The sequence below is a fragment of the Arachis duranensis genome, chromosome 9, assembly GCF_000817695.3.
Source record: "Arachis duranensis cultivar V14167 chromosome 9, aradu.V14167.gnm2.J7QH, whole genome shotgun sequence".
Classification (NCBI taxonomy): Eukaryota; Viridiplantae; Streptophyta; class Magnoliopsida; order Fabales; family Fabaceae; genus Arachis; species Arachis duranensis.
The window spans coordinates 17,833,922-17,849,449 of record NC_029780.3 but is presented as its reverse complement, the minus strand read 5'-3'; the positions used below and the strand labels follow the sequence as shown (position 1 = coordinate 17,849,449).

Genomic DNA, 15,528 nt, shown 5'->3' with positions numbered 1-15,528 from the left:
AACGAAATATACATATATTTATCTCCTTTTTTATTATAATGGAATTTGGAAATATATATGTAATGTGAAGTAGAAATGTAAATACTCTCATATTTATTTCTATATATTAATAATTATTATATTTATTTCATTTATTTAAAAAAAATCAATTTTTCTTTATTATTAACTGGAGTTTACTATATACATTAAATAATATTATTATATCTCATCATGTACCATATATTATGTGTATTTCTCATATTATATGATAAAATTAAAATATTTTAAGATATAACCGAGTAAATGGAGATAGAATAAACCTGTAATGTGTGTGAGTGTATGAAGAACAAGCCACGGGGAAAGGAGAGATGTCGGTCTCTGTTGTTAATATTAAAGTATATAATAATTAATTTAATTCAAATGATGGGTGGTAGCTAAGGGTACCCTTAAGGTGTATTTGGACTTTGAGGATTTAGAAGTGTTGGTAAGGTAGTGATGGAAGAGGGTTTTAGAATTCTAGAGTTTGGAAAAAAAAGTCATTGCAATTGGGTTGAGGGCTTCACAAGTTGAAGATGATAGGGATAATTTAGAAATTAAATGTACTTTTTTAACCAAATATATAGTTAACAAAAAAAAAGTAACGTACAATGGAATAATTTTTTTAAACAAAATTTATTTTTTATGGATATAATAATAGTTTAATTTTTTTTAAAAAAAATTTCAATTATGTTTGTTTGTAAAGACTGAAAATGACAGATTAAATTTTAGTATCATATTCGGTTGTTAAAAATTAAAATTAAAATTTTTAATTTCAGAATACAAAATTTTATTTTATTTATTATCTCTAAAAAATAGAAATATAGGAGACTTAAATTTTTTAAACCGACGAAAATTGAAATTTTAATAATGTTTCTTTTTCAAAATATACGCATTCAATTTTTTAAATTTTAATTCAATCCCTCTTTAAAAACAAATCAGGGTTTTTCTCTCATTTAATTTTTTCTTTCTCTTCTGACTCAGGCAAACTCTACCCAATGGCACTCCCTCCTCAAGCTCCATCCTATTGTCGCCGATGTTGTTGTGTCGAAGATAAGTCATCGTCGGTCTTTCGCTGTTTAGCATTTTGTGTTCATTTTTCTGTCCATTTATGTTTCTCTTGAGTTTCGTTATGTTCTTCAATCTTCTTTTGTCTGTATTTCTGTTTGTTTGCATGAGTGTTATGAGATACTCCCAATTAGAAAGTAAACAATGGTAAATTTAAATTCATAGAATTCAACAATTGACCCAAAAAAGTCTAAAAACAAAAACAACCAAAATATTGAAAGAAAAAGAGGCAAAAAAAAAAAAAGTTAATCAAGTAGTCCTATATATCTAGTCCTTATCATAAGATCCTAACTTATAAAATTTGCCCAAAAATTAAATATATAGGTGAAGGGAGGTGAAGAAAGGTCAGGTGGAGGGAGGCTGAGGACTCACTAAGAGGGAGAGAGAAAAGCCGAGAAAGATTAGCTTTGCAGTGTTATTATTTTTTTAATAAATAAAAATATTTTAATAATTATTTTTATTTTAATCTTTATATTTATCTTAAACTAAACAAGATACAGAATTATAATTTGATAACAAAATTAAACAAGAGACTAAACTAGAGAAAAAATTTGTGTATTATTGAGTGTATTCAAGTTGTTTGAAACGATACAATATAAAAGGTATTTATAAGTGTTAAGAGAATCTAATAATAAAGACGTAATATTTTATAATAAATATTCAAATATATTAAATAATTCTAATGAATGCTAATTGATTCTAATATATTCTAACAGATTTAATTAAATCTCTGCCTTTCAGTCTTAGTCTTAATCTCTCTTCCAAATCCAATCTTTTAATATTAAAATCGGTTTTATTAGAGAATTAATTAAAAGTATAATCAATTAGAACCAACTAATTGAAAAACAAGTCTGTTATAAAAAAAAAAATCACCCCTACTACCTTAATTTTTTGAATCTCCAAACTAAAAGTAGAAGAAATTGGCCTGAATTAATTTGAGTTGGCTTATAATTGTGGTTAACTTTTTAGATTTTTTTCTTTAAAATTATGGACGACTCTTCCAAAGATGACAATAATACTAATATCTTCTGACTTAGTGGTCATTTTATCTCTCATGTATGTATAATTATATTTTTTTATCATAAAATGTATCTAAATTAATAGATAATATTGGCTAAAAATATGATGACCTATTCTCAAGTATAGGCAATTTATAGAAAATAGTGAGAATATATTTTTATTGTTAAATTTTGAATTGATATCTATTTTATTTTGGATAACTTTATGTGTAATCCAGTTTTGAATTATAAAAATTTTGAATCAATTATCTTGATTGAAGATCAAAGCTAAGACTTTTAAGAAGAGTTGTTAAGATTCAAATTTCAAATTTAATATATTTGGAAGAGATTTAAAAGATCAAGATTGGGAGAGATTTGATTTAGAAGATATGATAATGATAGACACAACTTAGAGAATAAGTATATAATTTTTGCTTCCTATAAGTAGAGTACTAGAAAATTTTACTTAGATACAATTTTTCTAATTGCCAAGTGGTTTTAGGTTAAGATGGATCTTTTTGAATTATTCTCTTGAACTTTTGTTTTCATTTATTTTTCTGATTTAATTAATTATATAATTATTTAGTTTTTCTTAATGTTTTCCATAAGATTCATAAAGTTAAGAATTGATTTATGTTTACCTAAATAAATAGTTAGAAGTTAAAATATAGCCTATTGAGGAATTGATTGTTTGCTTCTGAGGTCTTAGCAATTTTCATTTTTTTTAATCGATAGTTAGGTTTAAATTGAAATTAAGTTCTTAAGCTGATTATTCTAATTAGAAAAGTCGTTGTACTTGAACTATCAAAATACTATTATAGTTAAGAGCAATTCCACTTTAATTATATTATATTGAAAAAAGTGTTGATGAATAGTTATTAAAGAGTTTAAGACTGTAGATGGACTTGAATTTTGTCACCTGTTCTTTTATCAGAAAAGCTCTACATACAAGTCATTAGGGCTTGTATGCTTTACAAGTTCATTAAGCAATAAACCCACAAAACGCGCTGCATGCCCTACGTCCAATACACGCGCTATATAAAGATCCCGCGTATATGTAACTACCAAATTTAAAAGATTTGTTTCCTTCTCCGTTCTCCTTATCGTTCTTCTTCTTCTCGTTCTTCTTCTTCTCGTTCTTCTCTCCTTATTTCTAGATTTGTTTTCTTCTTCGTTCTTCTCCTCGTTCTTCTTCTTCTCGTTCTTCTTCTTCTTGTTCTTCTCTCTTTCTAACTCTAGCTTCGTTTTCTATCGATTTTTGTTTACTGAAATCAAAGTTTGGATTTGTTTTGAAGATAATGGATGATTCAACCTCAGATTCTCAGCTGAATCAGGGAGAAGTGGATTATGAATTTGAATCTAACGAAGTTTCTGAGGTTTGATTTACATACGTTTACTCTGAATTTTGTTACAGTAATTTGTATAGCATTGTGTAGCTGAATAATTCGTGAACATTGACTGTGAGACTAACGCATCAACATAAATCTGTGGATTGAATGTAATGTATTTGATTGATTATCTGGAATTTATAGCAGACGCTCGGGTGTAGATCAGAGCTTTCTTTGGGTGTATTTGTTTTGGTAGTGTGGGTGTATTTACATTTATGGCTTTTTCTGTTATTTTAGCTGAGTTGTTGTCATTCGGGTGTATTATATGAGACATGATTGGGTGTGTTTTTAGTTTTCGTCATGGTGTATTCTGCAGCCAGTGTATTTATAGCTTATGGCTTTTATTGTCATTTTGGTTGAGTTGGTGCCGTTCGGGTGTATTATATTACCAATGATTGGGTGTATTTATAGTTTTTGACATGGTGTATTCTGCAGCCTCTCTCTGTTGTTGATGACCAGTTTATTCCGAAGGTTGGAATGACCTTTACCATCCTTGAAGATGTTAGAAAATTTTACAGGAACTAGTATTTCGGAGATGTTATTTTATTTGACACCACATACAATACAAACAGGTAATAAACTGTCCCTTTTTATGATTCTAAATTAATGTCTTTTATGAATCTGCCACGGAGGTGTATATTGGGTGTTTTTTGGGTATATACAAAGCATTTGTTGGGTGTACGTAATGATTTTTCATTCTGTACTATGGTAATTTGTTTCAGGTATAATTTAGTTTGTGGTTCTTTTGTCGGGGTGAATCACCACGGTCAGTCAACACTTCTCGGATGCTCTTTGATGAAAAACAAAGAAATTGAATCATTCAAATGGTTATTTCAATGTTGGTTTCGTTGCATGGGAGGAAATGCTCCGAAAGGGTTTTTCGCCGATCAATGCGCATCAATGAAAAGGGCTTTAGAGGCCTGTATGCCATCAACAATTCATTGTTGGTGTATTTGGCACATCATGAAGAAGATTCCAAGCAAATTAAATGGGTACAAGGGACATGCAAAAATTGAACAAGAAATGAGCGAAGTTGTTTAGAACTCTCATAGTAAAGACTCATTTGATAGGAATTGGAATGAATTTCTGCTGAATTTTGGTCTTGTGTACAACAAGTGGCTTTCAGGTAATGTTTGTTTAAAATCTGCAGCAGAGGTGTAAATTTAATTTTCTTCGGGTGTATTTATAGTCTGTGTTTGGGTGTATTCTGCAGATCTCTATGAAGACCGTCATATATGGGTTCCAATCTATCTGGATTACCACTTCTGGACAGGGATGAGAAGCACGCAAAGGATCTCTATGTTATAAAATACTGTTTATTTTTTTTACAATGGTTTAAGGGTTTTGGGTATTAGGGTTTAGGGTTTTATGGTTTACGGGGTACGGGTTAGGGTTTAGGTTTTAAGTGTTTCGTGTTTAGGGTTTTAGGGGTAAAACATCAGGGGGATAGATTTTTTTGTGTATATTCAACGTTCTTTGGGTGTAAAAAATGGCAAGTTATGGATGTATATTTAGTTTGATTTTTTCTTTCATATTATAGTACCTGTAATTCATACATTTTGAATATAGCAGAGAGATTTTAATTATTGAAAGAAATTTTATAATAAACAGAACTATAATTGAAAAATTTTTACAGCATGTGTTCAATTTGTTACAGGACTATATAACATTTACATTAAACAGTGTCAATATCCTCAGAATCTATCTGACAATATAGACTCAATAAAAACGAGGATGGCTTGGACAGTTTTATTGCATTACTTTTCCTAATGGCTTCAGCTTTGTCTAGATTCATGTCATGGAATAGAATTCTAGAAGCATATTCCACTCTAAAGTGGTCCACTTCATCCTACAGTTAAAAAGAATATTTTGTTTAATCAACCATGTTAATTGAGAAATGTAATACAGAGTTATTTACTTTTTAATCACATTTACCTAGCTGACATTTATTTCATCTAAGCACACTTACATTTCTTCCAACTTGGTTTCTGGCTGCCATTTTTTCTGAAATAAAAAATACACTCATATATATCAGCATGATACACCCAAGGATATAAATAAGATACACCCATAGATATGAGTCAGATACGCCCATAGATATCAGTCAGATATCACTCAAACATGCATTAATATACAAGGGCAAGCAACATTACAAGTTCAGGCAATATACACCCATGGACAATCAAATATTAGAACAGTGAAACTGTTGAATATATATTATAGTATATCAATTCAGAAAAATACACCCATAGATATCAGCAAGATACACCCAAGGATATAAATAAGATACACCCATAGATATAAGTCAGATACACACATAGATATTAGTCAGATATCACTCAAACATGCATTAATATACAAGGGCAAGCAACATTATAAGGTCAAGTAATATACACCCATGGACAATCAAATATTAGAACAGTGCAACTGTTGAATATATATTACAGTATATTAGTTCAGAAAAATACACCCATAGATATCAACAAGATACACCCAAGGATATAAATAAGATACACCCATAGATATGAGTCAGATACACCTATAGATATCAGTCAGATATCACTCAAACAAGCATTAATATACAAGGACAAGCAACATTACAAGGTCAAGTAATATACACCCATGGACAATCAAATATTAGAACAGTGCAACTGTTGAATATATTACAGTATATCAGTTCAGAAATATACACCCAACAAAGTATGTGATATACACCCAACAAGTTACTCCATATACACCCAGCAAATTACGCATTATATTCCAAACAATCAATTACCAGAAGAACTAGAAAAACAACTACAGTAATACCTAGAACAACTAAGAAGAACACTATAACCTAGAACCAAGAATAACAGTAAAACGTAGAACAAGTAGAATATTAAAAACTGTAAAATGAGACTTAGAACAAGAACAGTAAAACCTAGAAGAATGTAGAAGAACAGTAAAACCTAGTTCTTCGTTTTCGAAATCTGAAAAATATAGAATATGAGTGAAATAGTAACATAACGTACCTTGAGTATTATAACTTCGTTTTTTCTTGAGATTCTTGATCGAGAGTTCTACGTTGTGTTGATGGAGAGTTCTGATCTTCACGACAAGTGCTATCTCTGCAGTTTGGAATGTTGCTCGAAAATGAACGGTTTGTGTTTTCTTTGAACGGGTTGGAGAAGTGGAAGAGTGCGCCATTAAGGAGCGCTATTTGCGAAGAGAAACTGTTTGAGTGGGACGCGTGTAATTTACGCTCCATTCAAAGTGAGATGAGTGCGCGTGTGAATGATATATGGGTTGGGAACTTGTAAAACTTGTAGGGCCTTTTTGTTTGTACGTGTAGCAGGCCCGTTTATTTATTTATTGTTTCTTATGTTTATAGTTTGTTGATTTCGTGTTTTGTCTAAGATAGTGTTAGGCTCAATTGAGCTTATACTTAATTAGTTTTCAAGAAAATGTTAACCTTTTCATTCAATTTCTTATTACTTGCGACTCAACGTATTTGCCCTAACTGAATTGTATTCGATAACAAACTTGTTGAAGTTATAAGAGATAAAAACTAAGACTCCATACTTAATGCCACTGCAAAAAAATGAAACATTTTTAATAAAAACTTTGTAACAAAAATTAATAATTATTACATAATAATAATATTTTGTAACAATAATACAATTTATTACAAAACATTTTAATATTTTATAATCTTAATTTTTTTATTACAAATTATATTAACTTTTGTAACAAATCAGTGTTTTGTTACAAAATTTTAAAATATTTTATAACAAAAGATGAAGTTATTGCAAAAGTTTAAAATATTTTATAACAAAATATCAATTTATTTCAAAAATTTTAATTATTTTGTAACAAAAAATTAATTTTTCACAAAATTTAATATTGTTTATAACAAATTATTTATTTGTCATAAAATACAAGAATTTTTGTAACTAAAAAATTTATTTAAAAATGTTAAAATCTTTAAGATAATTTTACTTTTTTTAAAAAATTTTATTTTTTAAAATATTATTTGTGTTAATTAATTATTTTTTATAAAAATTAAAGATTAAATTATTTATTTTTAAAAATGGTATATATTATTTTAAAATTATTCTCCTCCCTATAGTATATAGGAGACATCCATTGGAAATTATGTACTGTACTTCATTGTGTTTAAAACTTTTAATAATTAAGTCTTAAATATTGATTAAAAATTAAATTTTTAAATTAAAAAAATTAATTATTAAACATAAATAAAAATAGTTAAAATTTAAAAATAAAAATAAATATAAAAAGTAAAAATCCTAATTCTAACCCTCATCTTTATTTTTTATTTTGTTGTTTACCGTCTTTATCCATTTAAATAAAATTTTGAAAAACTCCCTTAAATTTAAAACCCAACACTCATTATTAAGTCGGTAAAATCTCTGATTGTTAGAAAATAAATAATAAATTATTTGTATTGTGATTTATTATAGTTATTCATGGTTTCATTTTTAAAAAATTATTTATCAAAAAGTAATTAAAACAAAGTTATGAGATTTTGGGTTTAAAATTAATTATAATTCATATAAATTTCATAAATATTTAAATATTTTCTTATTTAAAATTTAAAACTTTAGTAATTTGATTACTCCTAATTTTATTAAAAATACTTATTCTATACCCTAATTTTTTTAAAATTCTCAAATAAAAACTTAATTTACACACACTCTCCAAAATAATTTAAAATAAAAATAGTTTTTTTTTGAAAAACTCAAAACGGCCTCATTTTAAGTAGGAATGTACACAATCCGATCCGACCCGAAAATTCGGTTCAAATCCAAAGAATTTTGGGACATATTGGTCTGGACCCGAAGTGGCCGGAGACCAACCCGAAAAAAAAATAATGAAACCAAAAGGAGGCATGAAACTAGGACCGGGTCATAGCTCAGGTCGCCCGGCCCGGCCCGGCCCAGCCTAGTGAGAATCATTATGTGAACTTTTCATGCTAGTCTAGGGCACGCATTCAATTCACGCAATACACAAGCCTCAGTACCTCATTGCCTCTGACCCTCTGTGCCTCACAAGCCTTTTTCTTGACCCTGCTACAGTCCCACCCTTAGAGCATCTCCAACGGGCAAAACTTTGGAGCCCTCCTACTGTATTGTCAAAGAGAAAAGAGAGATGGGGCGTTGGAGAGGAACTCACTTGAGTTCCTTCACGCAATCAAAACGAGGGAGTTATAATAATTAATTATATTAAATAATTATATTTTTATTTAATTAATAATTTATATTAATTATTTAAATAATAATTAATTAGATTAAATAATTAAATTTTTATTTAATTAATAATTTATATTAATTATTTATATCATAATTAATATTAAATATTATTTATATTTATATTATTATATTAATTTAGCCGTTACAAAATTAGCCGTTGTAAAAATAGCCGTTAGAAACTAGCCATTACTATGTTACCGTTATTATTAATAAATTAATATTTTGTTACTCTATATATACCACTTAGATACACTTCTATTGTCACACTCTCTACTACTCTTCTTCATCTTCTTTCAAGTTTACAAAATCAAAATTCTGCTACTATTATTTTTTGTTCGAAAAAATGGATCCAAACCAACTCAACTCTTTCTTCAATTACTTACAAAACTTTTCTCAAATTTCAAATACCCAACAATCTCAAACCTCAAACTCTCAAGTTCCAAATCAAAACTTCATACTACCAAATACATTTCAAAATCCAAATCCACAAAATCTTTCTAATTTCAATTTTTAAACTCCTTATAATAATCAATTTCCTATATTCCAACCGCAAAATCAAAATTCACAAACACCCCATTTTCCATTTTCATCCATATTTAACCCCTCTATCGAAAATGTTACTCCAACTTCCTTGCTATTTCCAACTCAATTTAGTGCATCAAGACATAACTCATCTGGTGTTGGTGGCTCTTCTAATTCATCCTCTCAGACTCCTATACAATATAGTCCAAATTTGCAATATTCAGATTTTGCCAACCCACGTGGATTAGATGCTATCAACCTCAATGATGATGATATTGAAGATTGGAGGCAAGATAGTATTCAACACTGACATTGGAAAGAGGATGAGATGCTGATCAGTGCATGGTTAAATGTTTCAACTGACCTTATAGTTGGTACCGATCAAAAGGGGGAAACATTTTGGAGTCGAATTCATAGCTACTGTGTAGAATTTTGCTCCAACATGACAAGGAGGGTAGTTGCATGTAAGAAACAATGGTATAAAATCAACAAGGTTGTTGCACAATTTGCTGGTTGCTACGATCAAGCTAGTCGAAATATAAGGAGTGGTTCGAACGCTGATGATATAAAGGAGTTTGCTTATAAACTTTATTCCACAAATTATGGTAAAAATTTCACTTTTAAGAGGCATTGGAATATGCTTCGGTTGGAGCAAAAATGGAGAAGCCAACTACCTACACAGAGTGGCGGCTCAAAGAGAACGAAGGTTAGTGCAACTGGAGCATACTCATCCTCATCAAACTCAGAAACACCGTTGGCTGACGAATCCGGTGTGGACTCTCCCGTTCGCCCACAAGGATCAAAGAAGAGCAAGCAAAAAGGCAAGGGAAAAGCACAAATGTCTGAAGATTTTAGTGAAAGAAAATCATCGGTTGTCAAAAAATTATCTCTCATGGAAGATTTTAAGAATGTTAGAGAAAGGGAACTAATGGATAGGGAAAAAGAAAGAGAAGAGAAGAAGGAACATAGAGCAAAGATTATGGCAATCAAAGAGAAGGAGTTACAAATTCAAGCGGCAATGAAAGAACAAGAATTACAAACTCAGAGGTATATTAAAGAAATGGAGATAAAAGCAAAAGAAAGGGAGATGGAAAGGATGGCCAAGGAAAGGAAAAGGGAGATGGATATGAAAATACTTAATGCTGACACGTCTACAATGAGTGAAAAATGTCGAGCTCTTCATGAGATTGCATGTGAGAAAATAATCGCCAAGTGATTTACTTAATGGTTCCTTGTATTCGTAGAGTTATGTAGTATGTTCTTATTTTTATTGCGTATTATTGGTATGTGATGTAGTTTGTTTTATTTATTTCTGATGTAAGTTTTTAAATTAGTCAATATTAGTGTGCCCTTATTGTTCATGAAAGTGACCGTTGCAAAACTAGCCATTAACTAGCCGTTACAAAACTAGCCGTTAAGGTACTTATTGCAGACACACTTATAAATATCAACTATCAATGACTCCGCAACTCCACTTCAACTCTTGTTTCTCACCTCGAAAGAGAACTAAAAATTACATTTCTCCATATGGCTAGAAATTTTGATGATATGTTTAATGAGGCTTTGTATGGCAAAAGAAGACAGCAAGATAACACACTCATAGATAATTGGATCGATGAGTATTTACTCGAAGATTCAGAAGAAGAAGATATCGATAGAAGCTCTATCCCAATTACTCGTAGATGGATCAACAGAGATCGAAAAGCAGGACATGGTTGCCTTTTCCAAGATTACTTTGCAGATGAACCGGTGTATAATGTTGACATTTTTCGACGGAGATTTCGAATGAGAAGATATGTGTTCCTTCGGATAGTAGACGCTCTCTCAAACGTCTATCCGTATTTTCAACAGAGGGTTGATGCAACTGGAAGAAGAGGCTTGTCACCACTCCAGAAATGTACCGCTGTGATACGGATGTTAGCATATGGCGTAGCAGCTGATGCTGTTGATGATTATGTGCGCATAGGCGAGAGCACTACAATTGAATGCTTGGAAAAATTTGTTGAAGGTGTTATTTCCGTGTTCCAGGATGAATACTTGCGAAAACCCAATCCAATGATGTACAATGCCTGCTACAAATGGCGGAGGGTCGTGGCTTCCCTGGCATGTTAGGTAGCATTGACTGCATGCATTGGCAATGGAAAAATTGTCCAAAGGCGTAGAAAGATATGTACATGAGTGGTTATCGTGGGGTTGCAACCATAGTACTTGAGGTTGTAGCATCTTCAGACCTTTGGATATGGCATGCGTTCTTTGAAGTTTCTAGTTCAAATAACGATATCAACGTGTTAGATCATTCTCCAGTGTTTGATGATATTCTAAATGACCATGCTCCGAAGGTAAATTATACTATTAATGGTAATAATCATACAATGGGATACTATTTAGCAGATGGTATTTATCCTGAATGGGCCACATTTGTCAAATCAATCTCAAAGCCACAAGGGGGAGAAACGCAAGTTATTTGCACAATACCAAGAAGGGCAAAGAAAAGATGTGGAACGAGCATTCGGAGTGTTGCAAGCACGCTTTGCAATTATACGTGGTCCAGCTCGTTTTTTGGGAAAAGAAGAAGCTTGCCAACATAATGAGAGCTTTATTATATTACATAATATGATTGTTGAGGATGAAAGAGATACTTATGCAGAAAATTTTGCTCAAGGCTTAGAATATGAAGATTTTGAAAATGGCTTATCACAACCTCAGCTGGGAGAAGAAGATTTTGCACCATACCTCAATTTCTCCAAAGAAATGTTCAACTTCGAAATAGGCAGCAGCATAGACAATTGAAGGAAGACTTGATTGTTGAGGATAAAAGAGATACTTATGCAGGAAATTTTGCTCAAGGTTTAGAGTATGAAGATTTTGAAAATGGCTTATCACAACCTCAGCTGGGAAAGGAAGATTTTTCACCATACCATCAATTTCTCCAAAGAAATGTCCAACTTTGAAATAGGCAGCAACATAGACAATTGAAGGAAGACTTGATTGAACACATATGGTAATTTCACAATGCTTGTAGTCAACTATAGAGTTTAATTATGTTTTTCTTTGTATTAAGTAATTTTACAAATTAGTGTAACCCCGAATTATCTATTGTGTATTATTGTTATATATGAATTTATTTAATATTAATATCTTTTAATAGTGAATTATTTTTAAATTTCAATATTTAAATTACATTATTAAAAAAATTAATTACATTAATTTCAAGTATTTTAATTAATTAATTAAGTGGGACCACAATAGGGACTAAAGTTAGTTCCTCCTAATGGAGAAGAGAGAGATGCTTTGAGTTCCTATTTATTGTTTATGACACAAAAGCTGATGTGGAGTTACTTTTTATGACAGGTGGGCCATAAACAGGAACTGGGATGAGTTCCCTATTGGAGATGGTCTTAGAATTCAGTCTCCTCTCATCCCTTCCCCGCAGGCCCTGACAATGGCGCCGCCAGCCTTTCCGACGCATCCCTCTCTGTGCCTCTCACCAACTGTCACATTCTTTCCCTCTCAGCGCTCTCTCTGTCTCTCGACAGTACCATGACGGCGCTAGTCACTGCTCCCTATCCTTGGAGTCATGATGGTGGTGCATTGCTTCTCGGCTCCCAGTGACAACGTCTCTCTCGACGACGACAACTGCAAACAGCGATGGAGCTTCTCTGACCCTCAAGGCCTGAACGACAACGGCGACAACGACTGCTTCTGCCGCTGGTCTTCTTCTCTTCTCTAGCCCCTGCTCAAGTTTAGTTTAGGTAAATTATATATTTTAAATTTCTGATTAGGGATTTGGTTATTAGAATTTCTGATTAGGGATTTGAATATTGGAATTTATGATTAGGGATTTAGGGTTCTGACTATTGGAAATTTAGAATTTCTGATTAATATTGCTTCTCTTCTGAAATTTGGGATTTGGTTATTAGAAGTTTTGATTAGGTAAATTTAGAATTTGCTTCTCTTCTCTTCCTGTTAGTGAATAGTTCTGATTTTGTTCTTCTTGAGTTCCTATTAGTGTTTTGATTAAGGCTTTATAATATTGATTGATTTTGTTCTTCCTGAGTTTCTGTTAGTGTCAATCATCCAAACCCCCTTTCATGTATATAAAAAAATATTAAGTCATGTCCTAGACTAGACTTAGATGATGGTTAATCTGATGGATGGAATGATATATTGATTTATTGTATATATAGAATTAAAATTGATGAGATGCTGTGTAAATACTAATATTTAAAGCCATCTGCATCCAAGTTATGTAGCTGAATTGATAGCAAGAAGAAGATACATGTAAAAAAATGTGAATATTCCTGTAAAGAGATTTTCAAAGAAAAAATACCATGAATTGTTAAACTGTATTGATTATAATGTTTGATTATTGAAATTTATGAATTTTGATTAGAATTTCTTATTAAGGATGGGTGCATAGTTTCTGTGATAAGGATATTGATGCTTTGATAAGTATGTGCTTAACTAGGTAAGTGCTAAATCCGAAGTATGCTTCAACTATTTTGTTTGAAGTCATTAGCTTGAAAGGGTATTGTGTATGGGTGGAGAATGATAAAATGATATAAGTGTGAGATTGGTGGAATTTTATCATGTTATTATGAAATTAAAAATTAATCATTGAGGTTGGGGGTAGTGGTGGTTGTCCCTTGTTTGAGATATTGCTGCAAGTTTTTATATGGTTGAAGAAGCCTTACAGTTCTTTGTCCTTGAGCGTTATTTTTAGTTTCTATAACTCCTTTAATTGTACTCTATACTAGAGATCTTTTGAGCCATTCTATTATTTTTGGTTTTTACTTTTCTTCAAAGTATCTTATTATCTTCTTTCTATTTGTCTTTAGCATGTACTTTGTGTCAATATCTAAATGTGTTTGATGTAATATGCTTATATTCAATAGGTAAAGAAAATGTGTCCAAATGATTCTGTGCAACAATGAAAATGAAGGAATATGAAAAGGCAGTTATGAAACTTAAATTTGAAGAAGCCATTACTGCACCAGAGTCTCAAAGGCGTTCAGTAGCTGAATCTATTCGCAGAATGCTTCTATGTTTTCTGATCGTTACTGTCCTCTCTATTCTGCTGTGAAACTTCTTGATTGTGGTTCCATGTGAGCTTTTTGAAGTGGCTACTTTTGTTATTTTCTGCATGTTCTTTTTTGTTATTTTAACCTTTTTTTGTAGTGTTGGTTTTTATCTTAGAAACTGCTCCCATTATTTTATACATTACATTAGAGATGTTGAGAGGCTTGTTCTACAATCACCAAAGTTATACAACATGATACATAATGCTTCACTGTTTTTGAAAATTGGTAGGCATTTATCCTTTTTCGTGCTCTTATAACAAAGAATCTAAGTTATAATTAGTGACTTAGTGTTATATCTTGTTTTTAATTTTTGTTTTGGTTTTTTATATCTTGTTTTTTATATCTTGTTTCTTATGTTAAACAGTGACAAGTGATTCGTGTAAAAATATTCTATCATAATCTGGAAACAGTAGTATAAATGATCATAATTATTATGATTATTTAGGTTAATAGTGTGAGATTATGCAGATTTTTTTAATCAATCGCTTTGTCAAGGTCTAAACTCTACTCTTTAATTGTTACATCGATATGTGCAAGCCATCAAAAGAATTGCTAAGTATGTTGTTCAACAGAATAATACGAGTATAGTTCAAGGTAAGAATTTTAGAGTTTGTATTCATTGTTGAATAATATGAGTATAGTTTTTTGTTTTTCCTGTGCATTTTTAAAGAAAAAACAAATCTTGTTTCTTAAACTAATGTCTTTTGGTTGGTGGTCTTTTCAGGTGTGTGACACTTATTAGAAGCTTATTCATGAGAAAGGAGGTATATGAATGATGAGCGGATAATTTGTACGCTTTTTGGCATTGTTTTTAGTATGTTTTTAGTATGATCTAGTTAGTTTTTAGTATATTTTTATTAGTTTTTAGTTAAAATTCACTTTTCTGGACTTTACTATGAGTTTGTGTGTTTTTCTGTGATTTCAGGTATTTTCTGGCTGAAATTGAGGGACCTGAGCAAAAATCTGATTCAGAGACTAAAAAGGACTGCAGATGCTGTTGGATTCTGACCTCCCTGCACTCGAAGTAGCTTTTCTGGAGCTACATAAGCCCAATTGGCGCGCTCTCAACGGCTTTGGAAAGTAGACATCCTGGGCTTTCCAGCAATATATGATAGTCTATACTTTGCCCAAGATTTGATGGCCCAAACCGGCGTTCAAAGTCACCTTCAGAATTTCCAGCGTTAAACGCCGGAACTGGCACAAGGAT

The 15,528-nt window shown here is 31.2% G+C and overlaps 1 protein-coding gene and 1 pseudogene across 1 annotated transcript; both read left to right on the top strand.

Moving 5' to 3' along the window:
- The first annotated feature begins 9,568 nt into the window (after positions 1-9,568).
- Positions 9,569-10,456, top strand: LOC107464932 (glutathione S-transferase T3-like). Its single transcript, XM_016083899.1, has one exon. It carries the CDS (start codon positions 9,569-9,571, stop codon positions 10,454-10,456), a length of 888 nt encoding a protein of 295 aa, XP_015939385.1.
- Positions 10,457-10,767: 311 nt separating this feature from the next.
- Positions 10,768-12,030, top strand: LOC107464931 (uncharacterized; annotated as a pseudogene).
- Positions 12,031-15,528: the final 3,498 nt, after the last annotated feature.